General features: G+C 41.5%; 1 protein-coding gene across 2 annotated transcripts in view; it reads left to right on the top strand.

The window, feature by feature from the left end:
- HERPUD2 (HERPUD family member 2) overlaps positions 1–8,116 on the top strand; it is a 41,660-nt gene extending 33,544 nt beyond the window's left edge. Inside the window, exons 5-8 of one of the 2 annotated variants that reach the window (XM_056118250.1) lie at positions 1,632–1,754; positions 5,336–5,659; positions 6,340–6,457; positions 7,261–8,116. In XM_056118250.1, coding sequence (XP_055974225.1) covers positions 1,632–1,754; positions 5,336–5,659; positions 6,340–6,457; positions 7,261–7,422 — 727 coding nt within the window. In that variant the 3' untranslated portion in view covers positions 7,423–8,116. The other variant, XM_056118251.1, reaches the window with a different exon arrangement.
- The last annotated feature ends 12,924 nt before the right edge of the window (positions 8,117–21,040 follow it).

The raw sequence follows: 21,040 nt of genomic DNA, 5'->3' as shown, positions 1-21,040 counted from the left end.
GAATAATGGTGTGTGTATGCCCTTTGGAATGAATGGTTTTTTGTCCTTGGGGCAGACACCAAAAAGTGGAATTGCTGTGTCATATGGTGGCTCTTGGTGAAAAAGTATTGTATATTTTAATAATAACTAATTTTGTATCAAAAATTACTACTTTTTGAGAGTGTCAACAGTATAATATCTTGTCAGAAGAGTGATAATGGAAAGTTACAGTATGCCAAATTTGGCTTGGAGTTTGTCCAAGTAATCAGGTAATCAAGGAGTGTTTAACTTATTGGAGAAGAAAGGGAGGACGTCTCTGGGGACAGTTATTGGAGTTATTTGTTTCTTGACAGTGTGTTTTTGGTGATTTTTGAGTTCTCGATAGCAGTAAAGTGAAGTGGGAATACCATAGTAATTTTTTGAAGTAATTGTTAGTAGCCTTTTCTTCCCTTTACCTTTACAAATAATGACAAAGCTTAGCCTTCCTGTTTGGTAATTGAAATAGTGGACTTGTGTGAGGCATATTTTTTTCTGGTAGCGGAGATTGGTGAAGTTTTACTTTCAGGGAAATGGGTTTGTTCTTATTTGGGAATGCTCAGGAAATTTAAAACTCCATCTAGATTAATAGTCATTGTTGTTAGTAATAATGTTTAGCTAATTTTCATATATTCTCAGATGTATCAGCTTGCTGATGAAAATTCTGATTTTTAAAAAAAATTGTCTTTTTGGGCTATACTTGGATCACACCTTGCAGGTTCAGCGGACCATATAGGGTGCTGGAGATTGAACCCATGTTGAACCTGGGCAAGACAAGAAACCCATTTATTGTACTATCTCTCTAGGCTCCCCTGAGATCATTCTTAGGCTCCCCCAAGATCATTCTGCATAGATGTAATACTCTTCTGTTCCAGTGGTATGGCTTTCTTTTCAGGATTTCCTACTAATTGACATTTTTAGAAAGGATCGTCCGGGTTAAGTTTATTTTCCTCCTCTTACAAAACATGGTTCTCAAGGGCTGGAAAGGCCTCCTAGGTGCTTTTGCTTTTTTCCATAATTTTCTGTGAAGGAAACCTTGGGTAGTGTAGAGGGCTGGAGTTAGGAGGTAGTCAAAAGATCTGAAAATGAGAGTCATTGTATGGCTCTCATCACTCCTTCAAGGATGAGGGAGATTTAGGTAATATGAAGGGGAGCTGATGCGTTAGCTAGCACCAAGTTGCCAAAACTATTGTTTGTTGCTAAATTTTTGCCTCCCAAGCTCTTCTAAAATTAGATTTCTATAATCAGTTATTAGGAATTGTGTCTTAGTAGTTTCTAGAATATAAAATTAAAGTTTATGAATCTTCATTATTCTCATCTCTGGGTGGGCCAAACTCATTTCAGCTAATAAAACTCAAGCAATATGAAGAAAGTTAAAAAATATTCATTCTGCATTAATTTGCAAATGTCTTGCTATAGATAAATTTCTATAAACGTCAACATTATACACTGTGGAGTTGATTCAGAGTTTGGAGTAAAGGAGAATAAAAATGAAAATAGGTAAATACTTACTCAGTGTACATTAATGGTGTAAGAAAAATTCCATGATTATTTAGTAATGAAAGCAGAAATGTTTTGCGCCTTTAGAAAATTTATACTTTACCTCTTCATTGCAGAAATGTAGACAACCAGCTTCCGGGGCAAGCAATCCCAGCTGGATTCCCAGTGTATCCTGCCTTCAGCCCACTGCAGATTCTTTGGTGGCAACAGATGTATGCTCAGCAGTATTATATGCAATAGTAAGTAATTTTGAGTACGTTTTCTTACTGGGCTGTTTGCCTTAATTTCTTCTCTATTCTACAATTAATTGGGATTTCACTCTCTCACACACACACACATAAACATATATATAAATGAATTAAAATTCTGAGAAGGGATTTGCAAATATCTCAGGAGATATTAAAATTATTTGATTAAAACAAAATGCCTTGACATCCAGTTCACATTAGCTAAGCCTGCTTTATTTCTCTTAATTATACTTGGCAGTATTCAGATGCTTTATTAAATATAGCATTGCATTTATTTAAGAGGAAGAAAGAAACTTAGGAAAGTTTTATGGCAGGCATAAAAAATTTACATTAAGAGATGGGAAGTGGAATAAAAAGCTGTATAGAAAAAAAATATGTCAGGAACACTTTGTCTTTATTTTATTATATTTATTTTTTGTAATGGATCCCCATGAGGTGCAGTTACAGACTTACAAACTTTCATGGTTACATTTCAGTCATACAATGCTCAGTACCCATCCCTCCACCAGTGCCCATTTTCCACCACCAGTGGTCCCAGCATCCCTCCCACCACCCCCAACCCGTCCCCTCCACCCTGCCCCGCCTCTGTGGCAGGGCATTCCCTCTTGCTCTCTCTATCTCTCTCTCTCTTTGAGTATTGTGGTTTGCAAGAGAGGTATTGAGTGGCCATCGTGTTTGGTCTACAGTCTGTTTTCAGAACGCATCTCCCATCCCGAGCGGGCCCTCTAAGAACCCTTTACTTGGTGGTCTCCTCTCTATCTGAACTGCCTTTTCCCCCAGCATGTGAAGCCAACTTTTAAGCTGTGGAGCAATTCAGAGAGGCTTTGTCTTGATGTGTAAGGCTCCTGTTAATGTACTCACTCAGGTTGTTCTCTAAATCTTCCTGATGGGCATGGAATAGTCAGAGCACCAAGTATAGTTTCTTTGCTTTCTTTGGTCTTCCAGTTAACATCTGTAGCATCTTAATATTCTATGCTTTTTGTGCCTACGATGCTGTTATTTTTAGTTTGTTTTGTTTTTGTTTTGGAGCCACACCTGGACATGCTCAGGCGTTACTCCTGGCTCTCAGCTCAGGAATTACTCCTAGTGGTGCACAGTGGACCATTATGGGGTGCTGGGGATTGAACCCAGGTCGGCCACATGCACGACAAGTGCCTTATCCACTGTACTGTCACTCTGGCCCCTCTTTCTGCCTTTTTGATTACTCATTTTGTATTCTGTGTAATCCATTTTCCTTATTTTTAAAAATGGAAAACACCTTTTCATCACTCTCCTTTTAGACTCTTTGCTCTATTTTGTAGTACTACTACTAAATTAGTAATTTCCTCTCCACTCTCCAAGCCCCCAAATGACTTTCTTGTCTGCTGTGATATTTTTCCTTAACCTCTAGCATAAGGATAACCTACTTTATGAACTTCACATCCTAGTTCTGTTTTGCATAACTCCTTAATTTAGGAAGACTTGACCTTACCTGTTGCTCCATATAATATGGTGTGTGTGTATATATACATATACACATATATAGTATGTATACACACACACACACACATATATAGTATAATATGTTAGTAGTTACCATATTCATTTTGTGTTCAGTAGTCTGTTGGATACTTTATAACCCTGTTCTCATTTAGACATCTCAGACCTGTAAGATAAGTGAGGCTTATGCAGTTAACTATTCAGTAATATAATTTTATGTATAGCATTTAACTTTTGAGCCTCAAGCTCTCACTTGATGAAGTATAACTCACATGTTAATCAAAATTTATGAATTGATCATTTTGGAAACTGAGAAACCCTATACAGAGACTGGTACTAGCACACAAGGTCTTTGACTTAAATAGGCTTTTGTAGCCCTCCTGTTGATCGTCGATTTGCTCGAGCGGACCCAGTAACGTCTCCATTGGAGACTTTGTTGTTACTGTGTCTGGCATATCGAATACTCTCGGTAGCTTGCCGGGCTCTCCGAGAGGGGCGGAGGAATCGAACTCGGGTCGGCCATGTTGGCCGCTTGTAAGGCGAACGCCCTACCCGCTGTGCTATCGCTCCAACCCCGGCAAGCTACCGAGAGTATTTGATATGCCAAACACAGTAACAACAAAGTCTCCAATGGAGACGTTACTGGGCCCGCTCGAGCAAATTGACAATCAACGGGAGGGCCTTTACCTTTTACCTTTAATTTTTCAAACCTTTTAATTATAAAATGATTGCTACTGCCACTGCCCTCCCGTTGTTCGCTCGAGCGGGACCAGTAACGTCTCCATTGTGAAACTTGTTACTGTGTTTGGCATATTGAATACGTCATGGGTAGTTGCCAGGCTTTGCTGTGCGGGCGAGATACTCTCGGTAGCTTGCCAGGCCTTCCCAGAGGGGCTGAGGAATCGAACTCAAGTCAGCCATGTTGGCTGTGTGCAAGGCAAATGCCCTACCCACTGTGGTATCGCTCCAGCCCATAAAAAGATTATATTAAAAAAGGTAGGATAGTAAAAATTATTCCCTGTGTGCTTATCACTCACTTTCACATTTATTATCAGTTCACTGCAAGTTCATGCTACTATGCTGGTTAATTTAAAGCAAATACAGATGAATTATTTTACTGGGGATCATTTTACAAGATTTTTTTCTTTCAAACAAACTATAAGCAGACTTCAGAACCACAGGTTTTTATGAATTGGCAAGGACTTCTGTTGCCAGTAGTCACTGCAATTCTCTAAAGTCAGGATTGAGTCAAAGAGTTAGCTGGGCTGTAGTAGCACTGTAGCACTGTCCTCCTGTTGTTCATAGATTTGCTCGAGTGGGCACTAGTAACGTCTCACAACAAATTGTGAGACTTGTTGTTACTGATTTTGGCATATTAAATACATCACGGGGAGCTTGCCAGGCTTTGCCGTGCTGGCGAGATACCCTCAGTAACTTGCCGGGCTCTCCGAGAGGAGTGGAGAAATCGAACCTGGGTCGGCCATGTTGGCCGCGTGCAAGGCAAACGCCTTATCTGGTGTGCTATTGCATAGTACAGCACAATTTTAAAATAATAACAACACTATTATCACTAGTAGTAGGCAGACAGGATGGATTATAATGTACGTTTTTGGGCAAATATTTTAAAACATGGGTCTGAAGGAGGTGTGGGGGATGTAGGGATGTACCGTAGCAAGAGTTCCTTAGTGGAAAGCATTGTCCCTCATACAGTAATTTAGTGAAAGAGAAAAAACTTAATAATATTTTCAGCTTTTATCTCTGTACCTCCCCCCACCCATTTTAGTTAACCATAGTATAGAACCAGATTCGGTTCTTTAAAGAAAACATTTTCAAGTCTGTAATTAATTCTCTTATTTGCCAGACTAGTTTCCTGAAACACTAGCGTGTTCTTTCCTATGCTGGCCATTGTTTTTGTCTCTCCTGTTCTGTTGAACTTGGCTTTGTGCTTCTCTACCACATGGAGTACAAAAGTTGTGGCAGTTCTCTATTAGATATGGGGGGGGGAAGGTATAGTTCCCTAGGAACCTTTTGAAAATAGGACATGATGTGGTAAAATTTTGTTTTCTTTGAATATTTTTTGGCAACTATTTCAGTCAAGCTGCAGTTTCGGCCCATGCCACATCAAATGCCAGTACAGCTCAGCCTGCTGTTTCCCAGCCTCTACATTTGGCTCGTGTTCCTGGCAATGAGCCCCCACCAGCTCCCAACCTCATGGCCCAGGATAATCGACCCATGAATGAAAATGTTCAGATGAATGCCCAGGGAGGTCCAGTACTGAATGAAGAAGACTTTAATCGAGACTGGCTGGACTGGATGTATACCTTTTCACGCGCTGCAATCCTCCTCAGCATCGTGTACTTCTACTCTTCTTTCAGTCGGTTCATCATGGTAATGGGAGCCATGCTGCTGGTCTATTTGTGAGTGATGCTCATTAACTGCGTTGTGACTTTTAATTTCGGGAACCTTTCACTATGGAGCGTGATGTATGTTACGTGAGTCATGAATATGGAGCAATATGAGTAGTAGGCTTTAGGTATCTGGCTAAGACCAGGGGAGTATAATGGATAAATCCAGGACAAAATCTCATAAGAATGTTCATCAGAATTGCCTAGAACCTGTTCACATTCCACGTATTATATCAGTTGTTATTTATATGGAGACACACTCATCAGCTGTTTAGAACTTGCGGGAAATACGCCTTGTACGTTTGCTTAGGATGTCTTTTTTTATTATTGTCAGCACTGAGTCCTTTAGGTATAGATCTGATTAAAAAAATTTTTTTTAGTTTCTGTTATCTTTTTTTTTCTCAGGGCTCAAACAAATATCTAATCGAATTTTGTTTTGAAAAATATCAAAAGATTTTATGTGACTCCTGATAAATCTTCACTAGCTAGCATAAAGAGTTAATACTGTGGTAGACTTTCAGACTCACATTGATTTTTATAATGCTCTCAATACTCAGAGTGTCAGTCCTTGGCCTAAAGTAGGAAGTTTGGTCTTTTGTTTATTTTACTTCCAGTAGAACAGGGTTACAAATTTCTAGCGTTACAAATAAAAATTGTGGTAACTTTCTTTCTTCTTCATTTTTACTGAACAGACACCAAGCTGGATGGTTTCCTTTCAGGCAAGAAGGTGGTCAGCAGCAGGCTCCTAACAATAATGCTGAAGTTAACAATGAGGGGCAAAATGCAAACAATCTAGAACTTGAAGAAATGGTATGTGAGTGAGGTTTCGCATTTTTCAGTATAGAAGTTTCTCCTCAGCATTCTGTGGCATCAACATGATCAGCCACTGTGTGTTCCCTTGAGTATTTATTGGTGGAACGGCACATGAAGAAAAATTGACATTTAAATTGTGGTTTCATTAGGAAGAACTTGGAGTATGACAGGGAATCAGTTGTAGATTTAAGTGGAAGAAAGAGCTAACATTCTTTTTTGTGGGGTTGGGGTGGTGGGTGTCTTTGAAGCAGTGCTTAGTGCCATTCCTGGTGATACTCGGCCTGGCTGTGTGAGCCTGGTGGTTCATTGCTTGAACCCAGCTCTGTGATGCTACTCAGGCCCAGCAGTGTGGGGTATGATCAGGACACATCCAGTTGTACTCGTAGGCCTTCAGGGCAATACCTGGCTGTGCTCGGAGGACCAGGACACTGTGCTCAGTGTCAGGGATTTAACTTTCATAATCCAGGCAGGCACTCCACTCCAGCCACTGAGCTCTCTCCAGCCCTGCTAATAATCTTCTTCTGAAAAAGTGATGCACCTGGTGACAATTTATTGTAGTAATTGGCAGTTACCCCTTTGATCTTGAACACTGAAGAACTGATCTTTTGTTTTTGTTCTTGTTTTTTTTAGAACTGATCTATATGGACTGAAAGATATGTAATGAACAGACATGTACCACATTTTTTTTTTTACATGTCCCTATTCCTTTTTTCTGCAAGGAAGAACTGAACCTCTTTTCTATTATGACAGTGCTATCTCTTCAGATTACTTAGGAATCTGTTTCTCGTTTTGTTTGGAAGGAACGTCTTATGGATGATGGGCTTGAAGACGACAGCGGAGAAGATGCAGGTGAAGATGCCAGTGCAGTGCAGAGGCCTGGACTGATGGCGTCAGCTTGGTCTTTTATCACCACCTTCTTTACTTCACTGATACCAGAGGGGCCTCCCCAGGTTGCCAATTAAACCTGAAAAACTGTGCCAGCTGCAAAGGGAGGGCTTGACTTTAGCAAAGTGTTTTAAATAACAGTGCAATTTCAAAAAAATTTATTACTTTCTTTTCATCATGTATAGAGGTGTTTTTTTCTTTGAGCTTCTCATGCATATGGATATTTTAAGCACAATGGACTGCTAAGTGTGTGATTTTTTAAAAAAAAATTCTAACAACAATAGTGTAACATATTGGTCTTCAAGATTTTATTAATTATGCGTATTATGCCCTATTTGTATGTCTGGTTTCTTTAAGGAGCTGCTTCATGTGGAGATATCTGTAGTCAGTAGCCCTCCCCCTGCTCTTCAGTGTGTAATTTGAATAAATGTGTCTATTTTTTTGTGAATTGTCCTGAAAGTTATAAACAGTGACTTCATAGTTTAAATAAAGAATATTATTTACCGAAAATATACTAATAGCATTTTGCCTAGCCATAAAGCAGTACATTTCAGTTAAGTCTCCTTAGTTTTGACATTCGGATAAATGAAAACTTATTTTAAGGGCATATATCCCATCAATTGGAATTAGTATCTTAACAGATGTAAGGCAGCTCTTCAGTGGAATTACTAGTGATTAATGTTTGATACAGCAGTACTTTTATAGAATAAGATGTTGGAAATCACTCCCTGTAATTTTTAAAAATAAACGGTCAATTATGGTAAAACTGTTTATAGGAGATTTGTTCAAATTCTTTAATAATGTACTCTTCACATGCAAAAATTTGGTGTAAAATCAGTAGTTGTTTTGAAAGGTTGACTAAAGTCTTCTAGGCTATTTTCACTTCTATCCCGATGCTATTTGTTTACAAGTAGTCAGAGCTCTCAGTAGTTCTTTTAAAAATGCAGTTGGCACATATGTATATATTTAACAATTGTGTCCTAGTCACATTTTCTGTTTTGTTTTTGGTATATATAGTCTTATGTGTAATAAACAGACAATATGGGAAAAAAATGCCTGTGAAATCCAGCTCAGTATTTCATGAGGAAGGCAATGATATCTTACAGGGCAGGTAACTCAGATTGAACACACGAAGAGAGGAGAGCCTTCTACAGAAGCCCTTCTGTTTTATCTCATGAAATGTAAAGTTCTGTGGGATAACCAGTATGTGATTGATTATTAGGAGGTAAGAAAGCACCCTTAAGGACTGGAATGATAGTACAGTGGGTAGGGCATTTGCCTTGTATGAGGCCGTCCTGGGTTCAATACCCAGTATCCCATATGTTCCCTTGAGCACTGCCAGGAGTAATTCTTGAGCAGAGCCAGGAGTAAACCCTGTGCACTGCCGGATGTGACCCAAAAAGAACATTTCAAGATGAAACAAACAGGTTAACCCTTTGAAAAGTAAATTTAGGTTTCTGTTTATAGATTTCATTCAAGATGGGATTAAGTATGAACAATTGAACCATCGGGAATACTAATAGAAAACATTAATACTTTTATAATGTTGGGGTGAGAAAAAAATACCTTTATGGCAGAATCTATAAAAGATTTTTCTGTATATAATGACTTGACATGTTAATTAAAAGGCACTTATTAATGAAACATTATTTTAAAGAGATTGCTTTTAAAATTTAGTTTAAAAATGATAATACTCCACTAAGAACGTGCTTGCTTCGGCAGCACATATACTAAAGAACATAGAATAAAAGAAAATCTCTGCAGTAAATGGTGTTGAGAAAACTGAATATCCACATACAAAAAGATGTCCTGTCTCATACCATACACAAAAGTTAATTCAAAGTGAATGAAAGACTTGAATATTATACTCGAAACTATAAAAAGTATTGAAGGGGGGTAGAGAGATAGTACAGCAGGTAGGGAGCTTTCTTCTATGTGGCTGACCCATGTTCAATCCACAATACCACATAAAGTCCCCGATGCCTGAGGGGCTGGAGTGATAGCACAGTGGGTAGGGCGTTTGCCTTGCACATGGCTGACCTGGGTTTGATTCCCAGTATCCCATATGGTCTCCCGAGCACCACTAGGAGTAATTCCTGAGTGAAGAGCCAGGAGTAGCCCCTGTGTATCTCTGGGTGTGACCCCAACCCCCCAAAAAAGAGTGATCCACTGAGCATAGAGCTAGGAGTAAGCCCAGAGCACTGCCAGATGTGACTCAACAACAACAAAATCTATTGAAGAAAAACACAGGTAAATCACTCTATTATAGGCTTTAGTATGTCTCTCTTCCCTTCATCCTGGGATTTGGATTTGAGAAGAGGAGAAATAAAAAGAAAGAAAAATGGGTTTACATCTAACTAAAAAGCTTCTGCACGTCAGAGGAATTTATTATTAAAATGAAGCCATTATAATGAATGGGAGTGAATATTTCCACTCTATATGTCTGACAAAGGACTAATAACCAAGATACATAAAGAACTAATAAAATTTAAACAAGAAAACTTAATAAATATGGGGAAAACAGCAGAACAAGTTTATGTCTCCAAAGAAGACATAGAGACATAGAGGTAATCAGTACATGGGAAAAAAAAAACCTCATTATCTAGGGAAATGCAAATCAAAATGACACCAGTGAGAATGGTCTAGGTGATGATGGAAAACTTTTAACAGAGAACTGGGACCTATATAAAAACTCTAGAGCTGAAAAAAATATTAAAGCTGAATTTTTTTTCTTTAAATGCCATGGTTTACAAAGTTGTTCATGATGTTTTTGTTACAGGCATTTAGGTTTTCAACACTAGTTCCACCTTTGAGCTCTTCATCCACCATTACCTCTGTTTTTCCAACCACCCCTCAGGCCTGCCCCCATAGCAGGCCAAAAATAATTTATTTTAAATTGCTTGTTATCAGTAAATGATAATGGGATGATCAAAAAATACTTAAGTAAATAAAAATTTGTGAAAATTGTATCTCACCATGGGGACATTAAGTCCTTGTCTGAGGGTTTACTAAGCTACTGTTGCTACTTGAACCTTCTGTGTTAATATTCTTGTTAGTTGAGATTAGTTGGCTTCTACATTCCATTCCATCCAGTCTTGTGTGCTTCTACTGGGATGTTAGGATTAGAGAGTTTGCAGATGTCACAGCCTCAGTGTGGCCAAGTGCTCCAGAAAATCCACAGTATTTTGCTGGGCAGTGGAAACTTGGCCCTCCTGAGATAGCCATGAAGGGCTCAGCTGGGGTCAGTGTATCTGGTCTAGTTGATCTCTTTTGAGATGTAAATACGAATCTTTGGGGCAGGGCTGTAGATGGGCTCATGTGGTGTGGGGGTGATGAGTGTGGCTGCCTGGGCTTCTGTCTCTATGGGGTTGGAAGTGAGTTTATAGAGATGAGGGGGAGATTGCCCATCCTGACTCTGGGAAGGACCCAAGTTTTCACCAAAAGGACCCTGTCTGAATTTAAGAGATCAGTAGATGACTTTGATGATGACCTAAGAGAATAAACAAGTGACAGGTAAGAAAATGTTCTGATGGATGTTGAGGAACAATGAGGTAGACAGTATTAATAGAGACAATGTTTATTTAACAGCTAAGAATTTTCCAGAATTTATGGCAGTGAAACATTTAAGAAAGCTTTTGGCATTTAAGCAAGATAAATTCATAGAAAATCACATGTGATTATGTCACAGTAAAATTGTTGAAAAGATGGACTGGAGAGATAATACAGTGGACAGGGTGCTTGCCTTGCAGGTAGCTGACCTGGATTTGATCCCTGGTACCCCATATGGTTACCTGAATAGTACCGGGAGTGATCCCTGAGCTCAGAGCCAGGAGTAAGCACAGAAGACCACCAGGCGTCCCCAAACCCACCCCACTTCAAAGAAAAGACCCAAAGCCAAATACAAGTCTTTTAAGTAGCCAGGGCTGGAGCGATAGCACAGCGGGTAGGGTGTTTGCCTTGCACGCAGCCAACATGGCCGACCCGAGTTCGATTCCTCCGCCCCTCTCGGAGAGCCTGGCAAGCTACCGAGAGTATTCGATATGCCAGACACAGTAACAACAAAGTCTCCAATGGAGATGTTACTGGGCCCGCTCGAGCAAATCGATGATCAACGGGAGGGCCTTTACTTTACTTTACTTTACTTTAAGTAGCCAGGGAAAAAATATAGATTACTTTCAAGGCAGTTAAACGTAAGAGGTGATCTTTTTAAGGGATCCAAAGAAAACCAGCAAAAATCCGTTAAAAGGCTTTCAGACAAAATACTTCATTGTCATTGCAAGGTATCGGACATACTAGTAGAAAAGGGAAGTTATTACAGATCACAGCTTTGAAATTCAGAAAGCAAGAGAATAATGAAAGTATAAATCTAAAAATATTTCCACAAAGCAATACTTTGATTTTCTGAGGTCTCCAGTATATGAAGCACTTAAGTAAGATAGCTCTGTCCCGTAGCACTGTCCTCCCATTGTTCATCGATTTTCTCGAGCGGGCACCAGTAACATCTCACAACAAATTGTGAGACTTGTTACTGTTTTTGGCATATCAGGTAGCTTATCGGGTAACATTATTGCATTATCGGGTGCTTGCCAGCTTTGTCGTGCGGGCGAGATACTCTCGATAACTTGCCGGCTCTCCAGAGGGGCGGAGGAATTGAGCCCAGGTCGTCTGTGTGCAAGGCAAACACCCTACCCGCTGTGCTATCGCTCCAACTCGAGGATGGCCGAATGGTCCAAGGTGCCAGACTCAAGATAAAAAATAGCATGTAAGATGAATATGAGATTAATGGAATTGATATTTGGAGGTTTTTGAATATGTATTGGGAGTAGAAGTGGTGAAGGCACTATTTTATATTAGAAATTAATAAAGTAGGGCACATCACTTTCTATCATTCTAAACGAATAAATCAATGTAAGTATTATGAGACTGAAAAATCCAAAAGAAGGCAAGAAAGCATAAATAGATGGGAATAAATGGAAAACAGTAAGATAGGTTTTAGCCTAATTGCATCAATACTTCAAGCATATGTAAGTGGACTAAATGTTAGAATTTGATGACTGTCAGCTTGAATAAAAAATTCTTTGAGACATTAAAATGGCACACCTTAAATATAATACAAAAAGGTTGCCAGTAAAAGGTTGGAGAAAGAATTATCAAGTGATAGCCAACAGAAGCTGGTGTGATCCAATGCAGACCTGAAGATTAGAAGCTTTCAGGGCTAAGAGGAATATTTCACAATGACAAGAATCCTGGTTCACTTCCTCTGGACGAGGCACTTTCTGGAGACATCTGAGCGGTCTGTGAAGATCAGAAAGACTGCCCATCCCTGCAGAAATCCATCGACATTTCTCACAGCTAACAAGTCTAGTAGTGTTTGAAGAAACAGGTGTATGTGCATACGTGTGCATGGTGTGTAGGGGAAGAGGAAACATTCAAGAGGACAATAAATATCACATTTTCTTTATAGATTAAATTCTAGCTCAGAGCCCCGATCCCTCACCCTTGCCTTTTTGGATCAGCACAATTAAGAAATGTTAGTAATAGAACACTGTAATGTGCTTCTTGTTCTAAGTACTTTGCAGGTCCAGATATCCTCACAGCCTCCCAGGGGGCGGTTTTGCAGATAGAAGCTCAGCAGTGCTGGTACTGAGGTGGGGCAGTACCCTGGTACGTGCTGCTCTCACCAGTCACTGCGCAGTGTGGCCTCCACTTTTTACAATTGGACTTTTGGATGAATACCATCATTTATAAACTATCTTTGATTTGGGTAACTAGGTCATTATGGGAATTCTCCGTGCACATTCAGGTGGAGAGGAGAACAGGAGGGAATACATGCTTTTGGAAGTCTACTAGGAACCCAGTATTTTTTTTTTTTAAATTTTATTGAATCACCGTGAGAAAGTTACAAGCTTTCATGTTTGGGTTACAATCACACAATGATCAAACACCCATCCCTGCACCAGTGCACATTCTCCACTACCAATATCCCCGGTATACCCCCCCCTTTCCCACCCTCCCCCTGCCTCCATGGTAGACATGATTCCCCGTTATCTCTCTCTACTTTTGGATATTATGGTTTGCAATACAGACCCTGAGAGGTTATAAATTTTGGTCCTTTATCCACTTTCTGCACACATCGCCCATCCCGACCGATTCCTCCAGCCATCTTTTTCTTAGTGGTCCCTTCTCTATTCCAGCTGCCTTCTCCCCTTTGCTCATGAGGCAGTCTTCCAGCTATGGAGCAATTTATCTGTCCCATGTATCCACTATCCTTAGGTGTCAGCTTCATGTTATGTTGTTTTATACTCCACAAATGAGTGCAGTCCTTCTATGTCTGTTCCTCTCTGACTCATTTCACTTAGCATGATCCTCTCCATGTCTATCCATTTATAAGCAAAGTTCATGACTTCATCTCTCCTGAGAGCTGCATAGTATTCCATTGTGTAGTGTACCAAAGTTTCTTTAACCAGTCATCTGTTCTAGGGCACTTGGGTTATTTCCAGATTTTGGCTATTTTGAACAGTGCTGCAATGAACATATAGGTACAGATCTCATTTCTACTGTGCTTTTTTGCATCCTCGGAATATATTCCCAGAAGTGGTATTGCGGGGTCATATGGAAGCTCAACTTCTAGTTTTTGAAGGACTGTTCATATTTTTTTCCAGAAAGGCTAGACTAGTGAGCATTCCCACCAACAGTGAAAGAGTGTCCCTTTTTCCCCACATCCACGCAGCACTGGTTGCTTTTGTTCTTTTGAATGTGTGCCAGTCTCTGTGGTGTGAGATGATACCTCATTGTTGTTTTGATTTGCATCTCTCCGATGGCTAGCGATGTGGAGCATTTTTAAATGTGCCTCTTGGCCATTTGTATTTCTTTTTTGAGGAAACTTCTGTTCATTCTTCCCATTTTTTGATGGGGTTGGAGGTTTTTTCCTTGTAAAATTCTACTAGTGTCTTGTATATCCTGGGTATTAATCCCTTATCAGATGGGTATTGGGTAAATATTCTTTCCCATTCTGTGGGCTTTTTCTGTATTTTGGTCACTGTTTCTTTTGAAGTGCAGAAGCTTTTTAGTTTGATGTAGTTCCGTTTGTTTATGTTTGCTTCCACTTGCATGATCAGTGCTGTTTCGTCCTTAAAGATGTTTTTAGCTTCAATGTCGTGGAGAGTAGTGCCTACATTTTCCTCTATGTACCTTATGAATTCATGTCTGATATTGAGGTCTTTAATCCACTTTGATCAGACTTTTGTGCCTGGCATTAGAGGTCAGAGTTCATTTTTTTTTTTTTTGCAGGTAGCTATTCAGTTTACCCAGCACCACTTGTTGAAGAGGCTTTCCTTGAGGAATCCAGTATTGACCTGTGTTATAATAACCTTAAGTATTATATGACCCATTTTAAATGAGGAAAATATGCCTCAGAGACATGGAAAGGTTGAGAAAGTCCCACGAGAATAGGGAAAGAATATTTTTCTGGTCTTTGCCTCTTCCCTTTCAACCACACTGCCTCTTCAAACAAATCAAAGCTAATCAATGACAAGGGTGCTGCTTCAAGCTTGTTGGCCTCTGCTAAGTGCCACTGTCTCCAGCAGCCTGGGGGAGGGCACGCGGAAGCTTGTACTTGATTCCTTTGAGCACTAGGTGGTGGTGTACCACCAAGTATGTCTCCAGCCCCGGCCCCACTGAGACTCACTTAAAAGTTGGGGCACTGGAGGGCAGAATGCTACTTCGCAGAAAGCAGGGGAAAAAGGAAGCCAGCCCTTGGCTCTGGCAGTCTGGTTTTTGACGCTAAATTCCTCAGAATTTAGCTTGGAGAACGCTGTGGTCAGCTCTGGCACATTAGAGATGACAGTCACGGCTTTGCTCTCACAGCCCTGGCTTGAACCTGGCTACCCCAAGCCTCACTTAGTGGCTTAGGCATACATTTGTCCCCATGGGCCTTCCCTGCTTCCAAAGAGGTGAGGATTCTAGTCGTCTAGAGGCTGGCAGTTTGGAAAATGCTGAGGAGTCTAAACGAAAAATCTTGGTTTGTCTGCATCCCACATGGGGCACTTCCTGCCCACTCAGCCACATTTTCACCAACCTCCTGCCTTTGCTGGGACTTGTTTGAGGTTACTGATTGGTCTGGATTTTAGAATCCACATCCAGGGCCTTCCTATGTTTTGGAGACTATAATTAGGGGCACTTTCTGGGGGGAGATAAATTCAATAGGTTTAACTTTTTACTTGGATTCTTCTTCAAAAAGGAAATGAAAGATGACTGGAACTTCCTTTAACTGGGGATACAGGAGATGAAATGATCTAAATATAAACTAATATGGATCCTGAATTCATGGTCATGAATGGTGATCCAGGAATGGAAAAAGGCAACACTTGATTGTGGTCTGTGGCCTACTTAATAGTACTGCTTCTAAGCTCATCTTGTTTTTTTTTTTTTCTTTTTGGGTCACACCCGGCGATGCTCAGGGGTTACTCCTGGCTCATGCACTCAGGAATTACTCCTGGCGGTGCTCGGGGGGACCATATGGAATGCTGGGAATCGAACCTGGGTCGGCCATGTTGGCTGCGTGCAAGGCAAACACCCTACCCACTGTGCTATCGCTCCAGCCCCAAAGCTCATCTTGTTTTGATACTGTACTGTGTCTATAAGAAAGTAGTGTGTGGGGAAGCTGGGAAAGTTTCAGTCTTTATACTATTGTTGCAACTTCTTGGTTAAGACTGAAATCATTTCAAAATTCAAATTTTAATGAGAAAAAATGTAGGAACCTCACCTTTATATATTACTACATAATGCGAAATGTTTTAAACACCTAGAAAATAAAAGAGGCCTACAGGTGACCCCAGGATCTCGGAAGCCAGTCTTTCTATGCCCTGAGGGGCTCCTGCCAATCAGATCATTAATTTGTGTATGAGTTCCTTTTCTTCTAGATTAGTTCTTAAAATTCAAACACAGATTTAATATTCTGATTCACTTCAGTAATGCTGTTGGGATGAATGAATAAATGAATGAATACATTTGTGTATGGGGATGTTGGAGAGAAGAATGGAAAGGATAAGAACAAGGCACTTTATTGTCCAGGGCCTAGAACAGAGTTTCCAGCTGTGCCCAGCTGTTGTGTGTGTGTGTGTGTGTGTGTGTGTGTGTGTGTGTTGGTGGGGGGATAGTGTGGAGGGGAATGGCCTCTAAAGTTTTTCTCCCTTTGTGACTAAACTTTTCTTTCCATCTAAAAAGAAGTGACAAGCTGTTCTGTTAGAATGTTTGTTTTTTTCTCAAGGCTTTCTGGTCATGGAAGACAGAAAATTCAGATGAAGTCTGTTTCTAAGACAGATCAATACATCTTTTCTCACTCTGAAAACCCAAACTACCTTTCCTTCCCCAGGTAAGTTCAACTCTTTGTTGTTTGTTTACTCTATTAAATTCCAGGGGTTTTGTGTTTTTTGTTTTGTTTTGTTGGACCACACCCAGTCCTGTGCCAAGGGTGTACTTCTGGCTCTCAGAAACTCATGTTTTAAAGTAAGACTTCTCAAAAGTCTTCGATCACACTTTCTTCCCATTCTTTCTTGTTGGACGACTGCCAGGGTGATGGAACCTCAGATCACTGTCACAGATAAGATGGACAAAGAAAGATATACAGAGGAGGTAAAAATGTCCATAATGAACTCACATATCTTGGGAATACCTCTAATCGAATGAGAATGGATTTTGTTGAGAAGCTTGTACATGAACAATTAATTATTCATGGCAGAGACATCATTAGGATTTCATTTTGTTTAAAGGTCTCTAAGTGATTTAGGAAATTGGGTTAAGCTGGAGAAAGAATTTCAAAAAAGATACAAGGGAAAGCTTTTCATAATATTGACTTTTTCTAATATTTTCAAGATATTATGACTGGGCACATAAATTACACTCCAACTAAAAACTTCCAAGGATTTGTGCTTGGACAAGAGTTTCTGCATGGATAAATTGTGGACCACTAGGATCATATAGATGGAAGCAGAATGCCAGATTGGGAAAAGGATTCAGAGATTTATTCTGAATAGTAGAATAATTCAATTTTGTATTTTGGCTGCTTCAGAGGTGTGTGGAGTGTCCTTGAAATACTCAACAGTATTCACGTGACCTGTGACATTTGCATTTAAATGACCCCTTTCAGGGCTTCCCTGTGGTTGAGTACTTGCTCATTTACATTAAGGTAGACAATAATAAAACTCTGTAACTGTATGGTAGTAGATACCATACAAAACAAAAACAAAACAAAAAACACAAAACCCCTTGTTGCCTGCTTTTCTTAAATGCAAATGTCAGAAGTTGGTATGTTGAATAAAATCCCAAAGTGGGATGGGGTCTAAATATAATGTGATCCAAACTTATAAATTAAATTTTTAAAAATAAAACCTTTAACGCTGTGCTTTACAATCACTTAATCACTTAACTTCCCGTTAGTCGTCGATTTGCTCGAGCGGGCGCCAGTAACGTCTCCATTTGTCCCTGTCGCGTGCTAGTGTAGCCCAATGGCATCTCTTCGCTCCGGGAACATGGAGGGCCTCAAACCGATCGTTCATGATCTTGACAAAGAAGTCTGACCATCTGATAGGTGGGCGGCCACGCGGTCTCTTGACATCCCGTGGAATCCAGTCAGTTACAGCTCTAGTCCAACGGTCGTCTTTAAATCTCATTACGTGACCAGCCCATCTGATTTTCGACACCTTGGCATATGAGACAGCGTCCCTGATCCTTGATCGTCGACGGATGTCAGAACTCCGGATTCGTTCTCTCATTTGAGTGAAACGTGATATTCCAAGCATAGCTCTTTCTATTCTTCTTTGGGAGACCTGAATGGCGTTCTCATCTTGTTTGCGTAGGGCCCAGGTCTCTGAGGCATATGTTAATGCAGGAAGAACAGTGGAATCAAAGAGATGTGCCCGGAGCCGGAGGTTCTTCGTCCTCTTAGCTATTTCTTCGACGTTCTTGAAGGCGTTCCAAGCCGCTCTCTTCCTCCTGCGCAGCTCGGGTGCCAGGTCATTTGTCATGTTGACCTCTCGACCTAGGTAGACATAGCTGTTGCATTCGGAGATGGTCGTTCCATTGAGAGCGAATGGGGCATCAGGAACAAGGCTGTTTCTCATAAACATTGTCTTCGTAAGATTCAGCTGTAGTCCTACCTTTCCACACTCACGGTCAAAGTCGGCCAGCATTTGTGCCGCTTGGCTGATGTTTGGTGTTATTAAAACAATGTCATCAGCAAAGCGGAGGTGGTGTAGTTGCCGACCATCTATCTTCACTCCCATTCCTTCCCATTCCAGTCGTCGCATGATGTTCTCGAGGGTGGCACTGAAGAGTTTCGGTGAAATGGTATCACCCTGCCAAACCCCTCTCTTGACATCAACGATCACTTCTTTGTAGAATGGTGAGATCCTGGTAGTGAATCCGCAATACAGCTCACGGAGGATCCTGATGTATTGGGCTTGAATGCCCTGATTGGCTAGGGCTTCAATGACCGCTTCCGTCTCAACAGAATCAAAAGCCTTCTTTAAATCAATGAACGTTAAGCAGAGCGGCATCTTGAACTCCCGAGAAACCTCAATGAGCTTGGTTACCATGTGGATATGGTCGATGGTGCTGAATCCTTTGCAGAACCCGGCTTGCTCGCATGGTTGTCCTTCATCTAGTGTTCTGCCAATCCTATTCAGGATGACTCGAGTGAACAGCTTGTAGATGACAGACAATAGGCAGATTGGGCGATAGTTGCCAATGTCATGGATGTCTCCCTTCTTGAACAGTAGTACGGTCCTGCTGGTTTTCCATTGGGACGGAACCTTGCATTCAGACAGGTAGCGAGTGAAGAGCCGAGCCAGTGTATTGATGAGTACTGACGGCAGGTTCTTCAGGTGTTCAGGTCTGACCTTGTCTGGGCCGGGTGCTGTTTGCTTCTTTACCAACGAAATGGCGTGTCGGATTTCGGAAGGGAGAACGTTAGGAACGACATACCCATCCTGTGGAATTTGGTATGTCGGCAAGTGGACATGGCTATCGAAGAGATTTGAGTAGAAGTCATGGATAATCTTCTCCATTGCCGTTCTGGAGGATGTGATGGATCCATCAGGACGTGGGAGGGCAGTCATCTTGGTCTTATAGTTGGCGAAGGACAGGCGGGCCTTACGAATACTTTTCCCGGCTTCTGCCGCATCTACCAGTACTTCTGCTCTTCTCTCTTTGAGGTCTTCCTTGATCGCATCTCTGCACTGCTTTGCAAGCTCGGACGTTAGCTTGCGGTTGCCTGAGGCATGCGCCAAACCACGCTGGCGAATTAGCTCAAGAGTTTTCGAAGATAGGTGACTTTTTGTGGCTATCTCTCTCTTGGCGTTCCTCGCACATTCATGGAGGTGCTGAACCAGTCGATCGTATTCCTCGTCAATGTTGTCAACAATGGTATCTTCCCATGTTGCCGCAATAGTACCAAAGAGTTCCCAGTTGGTGGTCATTCTGGGAGTTCTCTTTTTGAACTTTGCAGCCCTTTCTCCCCGCTCTGTGAAGTAGAATTTTGCACGAAGGAGACGGTGGTCCGATCCCGTTCGAAATTTTGGGACAACAGCGACATCAGTCAGGCAAAACCGTCGATTGAATATGATGTGGTCTATTTCGTTGTGGAATCGTCCACCAGGAGACTCCCATGTCCATCGTTTAGATTCTGCCTTCTGGAACTGTGAGTTACCATGAATGGTCTTGGTCGACAGGATGAACTCAGACACTACTTCCACTACCCAGCCGTTGCCACACTCCAGGACGCTTTCCAGACCCGCGCGGCAGCTCCGGCCGAGACCCCGCACAACTGAAGACCCACAGAACAAGATAAGTGGAACTCTCTGAGACCTTGGACTCCAGGCTCGGTGGACCCAGGGACAGAGCTTCTCTGCTTGCTCCCACCACCACAGGTGACAAAGGGATTCTAATCAGGAGCCCCACCCTACCCTGCCCTGTCTGCTTCCATCAACCACCCAGGGATCGAATTGTGCACAGGAGACCCACCCTACCCAGATAAATACCCCACTGGCAGATTTCCACTCTCGACACTACTTCCACTACCCAGCCGTCGCCACACTCCAGGACGTTTCCGGACCCGCGCGGCCGCTTGCGGCCGCGCGACACATCATAAGACACTAAATACCCATCTTCTGGAATTGTCGTACCATATTTGATAGGGTTCAAATATGGCAACACCTACAAGGGTGATTAGAGGTCACCCCAAGAGCCTCTATACCTCTCGGAAAGACTGGCAAGCTACCGAGAGTATTTCGCCCGCACGAAAGAGCCTGGCAAGCTATCCGCTGTGTATTCGATATGCCAAAACCAGTAACTACAACTGGTCTCATTCACCTGACCCTGAAGGCTTCACCGACAAGGCAGCACTGAGAAGGATGAGAAAGGAGAGGCCGACAAAATCTCAAGGCCGACCTAGGCTGCCACAACGAAGGAAGACAAAAATGATCGTCTGTACTTTCAATGCACGTATGCTAGCATCAGATGCATCCATTGAGGACCTGATGGTACAAGCGCGAATGATCAAGTACGACATCATTGGTCTGACCGAGACAAGAAGGCACGAATCTCACCATGCCGTTTTCGACACCGGAGAAGAATTGTTCCTCGGAACATGCGATAAAAGAGGTGTTGGAGGCGTCGGTGTCCTTGTCAACACAAACT

Source organism: Sorex fumeus, unplaced genomic scaffold (genome assembly GCF_029834395.1).
Source record: "Sorex fumeus unplaced genomic scaffold, SorFum_2.1 ptg000037l, whole genome shotgun sequence".
NCBI classification, from domain to species: domain Eukaryota; kingdom Metazoa; phylum Chordata; class Mammalia; order Eulipotyphla; family Soricidae; genus Sorex; species Sorex fumeus.
The sequence above is the reverse complement of the archived record's forward strand: the minus strand, read 5'-3'. Positions and strand labels throughout refer to the sequence as shown.